General features: G+C 36.8%; 1 protein-coding gene across 1 annotated transcript in view; it reads right to left on the bottom strand.

Annotated features, from left to right (window-relative positions):
* PIK3C2A (phosphatidylinositol-4-phosphate 3-kinase catalytic subunit type 2 alpha) overlaps positions 1 to 5,724 on the bottom strand; it is a 90,901-nt gene continuing 85,177 nt past the window's right edge. The window contains 5 exon segments of the mRNA XM_017873617.1: positions 1 to 3,008; positions 3,517 to 3,642; positions 3,730 to 3,839; positions 4,179 to 4,251; positions 4,342 to 4,459. Coding sequence (XP_017729106.1) covers positions 2,826 to 3,008; positions 3,517 to 3,642; positions 3,730 to 3,839; positions 4,179 to 4,251; positions 4,342 to 4,459 — 610 coding nt within the window. The 3' untranslated portion in view covers positions 1 to 2,825.

Genomic DNA, 5,724 nt, shown 5'->3' with positions numbered 1-5,724 from the left:
ACAACTTTAATTTGAAAAAAGAAATCAAAGATCATACATGCCTTAACATTTAGATATCTATAGATTCATATAACGGCAGTAATAAAAATATCAGTGCAAGTTCTACAATGGGTTCCTCAGTAGAGAAAATAATAGGTTCTTTGAGTGAACCATTATCTTCAAATCCCAAAACACTGGCAAGAAGAAATAATTCTTCTGATGCAGGACAACATGTAGCATAATTATTTTTAGTCAATAAAGGTGAGTATAAAATATTGTGATTATACATAAAATTAGTGTCTTGGCCAGTTTGTTACACTTTTGTTTTTCAGATTTACTTTAATGTCAGCTTTTAAAAAATGCTTAAAAATCGAACTAATTTAAAATTGATTGATAGTAGTAGTGCAAAGAGGCTCCCCTCTTTTTTTATTTTTTGGTATGGGCTGAAGATTAGCATTTCATAAAGAAATAAACTGTATGTAAAATGTATATGCGTTTGAATGAGTAAAGAAGGCACAAAATGAGTTAAATTAAGAGAAAACATTACCACTTATTCTGAACTCTTAACTGTACAGTATTATAATATATACTTTTAGATATGAATCCAGATTTCTTATAATAGAAGTGACAGGACTTTTTTAGCTCTATTATTTGTGCTAAAAGACACTGTCACAATAGACTGCAAAAAGGCAGTACATGTTGAGTCTAATTAACGATGACCTCTACCAAGACAGTTTTTGTTTGTTTTTAAATTACAGTGGCTAAGTGATAACTGGTGGAATGGAATTAGGTCTCAAAAGCTTAAGTGAAAATTACTAGCACATTTGCATTTGCAAAGGTACTTACACACTTTGAGGAAATGTTAATCTGTGGAAAAAGCAAATGGTGGTGCTTTGATCTGCATATTAATTAACTTATTAAATAGACAACACATTTTAACATAAAAAAAAGACATTCATATACCATACTCATGGGTTTAACTACATATGGACCATTAGTGTTAGGCACCAAAATTTCAAGTTTTCCCCACCCTGTCCCACTGATATATTATCAACTTTTCTATTTCTTCCCTGTAGGTATCACCATTTACATTAAACATTTGTGCAGTTCATAAAAATTCTGTTCTGGGCAACTGAATTGGCGATTGTCCTTTTTCTCTTGGTATTCTTTATTGCATATTTTGTCAGTTTTCTCACAGCAACCTGACTGGTACAATTTCTATTACCATTTTTAAAGTATCTGAATTTCTACTCTAACCATGAGAGTTATTATTATATATATGTATATATCCAAATTAACAAAATTGTGTCTGAAATTAGTAACTAATAAAAATAAATCTTACTGTTTTTTCTTTTTTTTTAAGACGGAGTTTCGCTCTTGTCACCCAGGCTGAAGTGCAGTGGTGTGATCTCGGCTCACCGCAACCTCCGCCTCCTGAGTTCAAGCTATTCTCCTGCTTCAGCCCTCCGAGTAGCTGGGATTACAGTTGCCCGCCACCACCCACGCCTGGCTAATTTTTGTGTGGAGACGGGGTTTCGCCACGTTGGCCAGGCTGGTCTCAAACTCCTGACCTCAGGTGATCCGCCCACCTTGGCCTCCCAAAATGTTGGGATTACAGGCATGAGCCACCGTGCCCAGCTGAATCTTATTCTTACTGGTTACTGTAGAATAATTTCAATCCTGTCCCTTATGATTCTGAATCCTATTATATAAAGGAAAATAACTTTTCACGTGAATGTAAAATGTTTACACATGTAAGTAAGACAGTTTACAAGACAAACTGGTCTACATAAACAAAGGTCTATATTAAAGTTAAATCTGGACCCTAGAATTCTTGTCATGGGCCTCTTGTGAAGAGTCTGCCCTACTCAGGAATGGGCACATGGGTTAACAATTTTCACTTATTTACTGAGGGAGTGGAGTATAGATGTAGGGAGGTGAAATTACCACTCCTGGGAATAAATGTAGGATTTTAATGGAATGATGGAATTTATTGTACAATCACATTGGTGAGTCTTATTCAGGTATTCGGCTACAAAAACGTAAATGGCGTAACCATTTAAATAACTAATTCATACATCAGAAGTAAAGGATATTTTGTGGGAAAAACATTAGTACATGTACATAATTTCTTGTCTTTAGTAAGCGGAAAGTGAGTGAAACCTATGTACTAATTATTTATCAAACCAGGAAAAAAATCAGAAATGAAGTGCCAGGGAAGCATATAAAGTTAAGGCACCATTATTTACAACATCAGTGATTGGCACTTATTCTGAAAAGGCTTTAAAGACATGAATAAAAGCAGTATTATGTTTTTCCCTACTTCTATAAACTACTTAGTAGTTCTTAACATAGCTATCTATTATTTGTGCTTTGTTTTTCAGCTCCATGTATAGCAGCTGGATTTTATGGTAACATCCTGCATTTTTCCTTTACTTTGGTGTTTGTGAACATTACACAGTGGTAAAGGCTATAAAAGGTGCATAACAGGAAAACACATATGCTCTGTCTCCTTATAGAAAACAATGCAAAATACGTGGCTGAATGACATAGTACTGTCTCAAAGTCTTTTTCAGGGATTAGTATATATTAAGTTTAGGGTTTGTAGCATTCTGTATAATGACTTTAAAACAGCAATGGCTTCCAAAAATTCAAAAAGGTTAGTTATGTGACTGTTGGTCCAACAGATGTGTTGAAATGCAGCAAGTATATTTAACTTTATAAGTTCTGTCCAAGTATAAAAGTACTATACAAAATTAACAAGTGTGTGTGTGTCTGTGTGTGTGTGCATGTATGCATGCACGTTTATAACTGTTCTTGCTTCCAAAGCTCAGACATTCACTAGTTTACAAGTATGTTGCTGCAGTCAGCTGATACCATTTAACCGTCTCTTTGCTCAAGTTGAAATCTTTCAAAGGCAGGGTTACTCCACCCAAGAAAAAATTTTCCCGCAGAGATTCTGCACTGAGTACACTTAGTTGAAGTTCTCGCTGTCTTAGGGTTTCTTTGCTATATCCACTGTATACAAGCTACAACAAAGGAAAAAAGAAACAGTAAATCACAAATTAAAGTTTGTTAGGTTTCTTGGAACATTTCAAGTGAAAACATGTGACAGTATTAGCCAAAGAGTGACCATAATTTTGTAGAGATGGAATTTCATCATGTTGCCCAGGCTGGTCTCAAACTCCTGAGCTCAAGTGATGCACCCACCTCGGCCTCCCAAACTGCTAGAATTACAGGCAGGAGCCACTGCGCCTGGCCTTAAAATGTTTTAAAATTTAAAATCTGAAAACAATGGACACAGAGAGGGGAACAACACACACTGGGGCCTGCTGGAGGATGGGATGGGGGGAAGGAAAGCATTAGGAAAAATAGCTAATGCATGCTGGGCTTAGTACCTAGGTGATGGGTTGACAGGTGTGCAAACCACGATGGTACATTTAACTATGTAACAAACCTGCATATCCTGCTCACGTACCTCAGAACTTAAAATGAAAAAAAAAAAAAACAAAACTTATAGAAATGATTTTAACTTACCATTTCATTGAATGTCGGATTCCTCGTTTTTCGTGAAATTTTGGTTTTACGTTTGGATGTTTTGTGGTTATCTGGAAGTAGGTATGTTTTGACATACGGATTTGGGTCAGCTCCATCTTCAGTAACCTAAAAAGAAAAGCAGTCCCTTAATAGTAATGCTTCCTACCAAGGTAAGGGTTTCCTCTATAACCATCATTCTTTGTAATCACTCACAAGATCTTTGATATGCATCACCATGATGAAAAGAGTACCATTTCGGTAAGAGATGGATAATTTCACAGCTCCTCCTATTTGGCCTGCAGTAGGACTGAAGGAACCTGCATCTGAAAATACAAATATTTTCATCTTTATTTATCTGTTGTAGTGGTTCAAGCTGCAGTAAAAGGATTTTGCTGTATTTTCAAGACTGTCACATGTAGGGCAGATAGAAGGGAGGGGAAAAAGGAGTAAACAACCTGGGAGGTCATTGATTTATACTTCTTTAGTAATCACATCTATTAGGAAAGTTGTATTTATTCAGAAATAGACTGGCTTAGAAAGAATACTCTCCTCCCATTCTCAGACTACAGCTAGTAAGCCTGCTGTCATTCTACCACATTCATTGAGCAGTTATAGACTTGCAGATCATGAGTTACCAATAAAGAGAAAAAAAATAATCTCACCTGCAGACCTAGCTATTCCTTCAGCTTTCTCATCACGAAGTAAAGGGTGGAAGAAAGTACAAACAAGATCACACTAAGAATAAAGAGAAAACAATTCATTGGTTTAAATATTATGTAACACAAAAGGTATAAGATGTTATTACTTCTCATTTAGTAAGGTTACCTCTGCTACATCCGTTGAAGCATTCATCAAACTCTGTAAGTAACTGTTTAACTCAATTTTCCTTTTGGCTGCTACATCTTTTATGTGTGTTCTTCCTAGAACCATCTTATTAGGAAAGCTACAAAAGAAAAACAAAAACAAGTGGGATTTGAATAAGTACAATATTTCTTTAGAAATACACTTTTTTTATATATACTTAAAGACAAAGTAGTCTTAATCCATTATACAGTAATATTTTGTGGCCAGGCATGGTAGCTCATGGCCTTTGGGAGGCCAAGGCAGGTGGATCACTTAAGGTCAGGAGTGTGAAACCAGGTTGGCCAACATGATGAAACCCTGTCTCTACTAAAAATACAAAAATTAGCGTGCTGATGCCTATAATCAGATGCCAATAATCCCAGCTACTTGGGAGGCTGAGGCAGAAGAATCACTTGAACCTGGGAAGTGGAAGTTGCAGTGAGCCGAGATTCCTTACACTCCAGCCTGGGTGACAGAGCAAGACTCCATCTCAAAATAAAATAAAATAAGTAATTTTTTGTGATTTCTCTTCAAAGTATTGGAGATGACATCATTTAGTTACACATTATCCTTTGATGAGCATTGGTTGAAAAGGTATATGTTGATTTCCTATATTTATTATTAGCTTGGTGCAAAAGTAACTGTGGTTTTTGACATTAAAAGTAATGGCAGGCCGGGCGCGGTGGCTCAAGCCTGTAATCCCAGCACTTTGGGAGGCCGAGGCGGGCGGATCACGAGGTCAGGAGATCGAGACCATCCTGGCTAACACGGTGAAACCCCGTCTCTACTAAAAAATACAAAATCTAGCCGGGCGAGGTGGCGGGCGCCTGTAGTCCCAGCTACTCGGGAGGCTGAGGCAGGAGAATGGCGTAAACCCGGGAGGCGGAGCTTGCAGTGAGCTGAGATCCGGCCACTGCACTCCAGCCCGGGCGACAGAGCGAGACTCCGTCTCAAAAAAAAAAAAAAAAAAAAAAAAAGTAATGGCAAAAAACGCAATTGCTTTTGCACCTACCTAATACTTATTTTCTACTATTTCTTCTCAAGTTTAATCACTCAAATATTTTATCCAGATCTGATCCCTTAAAAAAAAAAAAAATCACTACTCAATCAGCCATAACTATTATATATACCAGTAAAATCCACAAATAATAACGTAAGGCCTAAGGTGCTGAAAGGATAATCTTAATTCCACTTATTTTGGTAGCAGTGGAAAAATGAAACTGTACATGGAAACAAACTCTAATACCCACTTCACTTCCTCCTTACTTTTGAAATCTAGTCTGAAGAAAACATGAACAACTCGACACAGGAAATCTACTGGTCATTGAGCTACATTAAAACTGAAGACTCAGGGTATCCGATACA

This window comes from Rhinopithecus bieti, unplaced genomic scaffold (genome assembly GCF_001698545.2).
Source record: "Rhinopithecus bieti isolate Rb0 unplaced genomic scaffold, ASM169854v2 scaffold_8211, whole genome shotgun sequence".
NCBI lineage: Eukaryota > Metazoa > Chordata > Mammalia > Primates > Cercopithecidae > Rhinopithecus > Rhinopithecus bieti.
The sequence above is the reverse complement of the archived record's forward strand: the minus strand, read 5'-3'. Positions and strand labels throughout refer to the sequence as shown.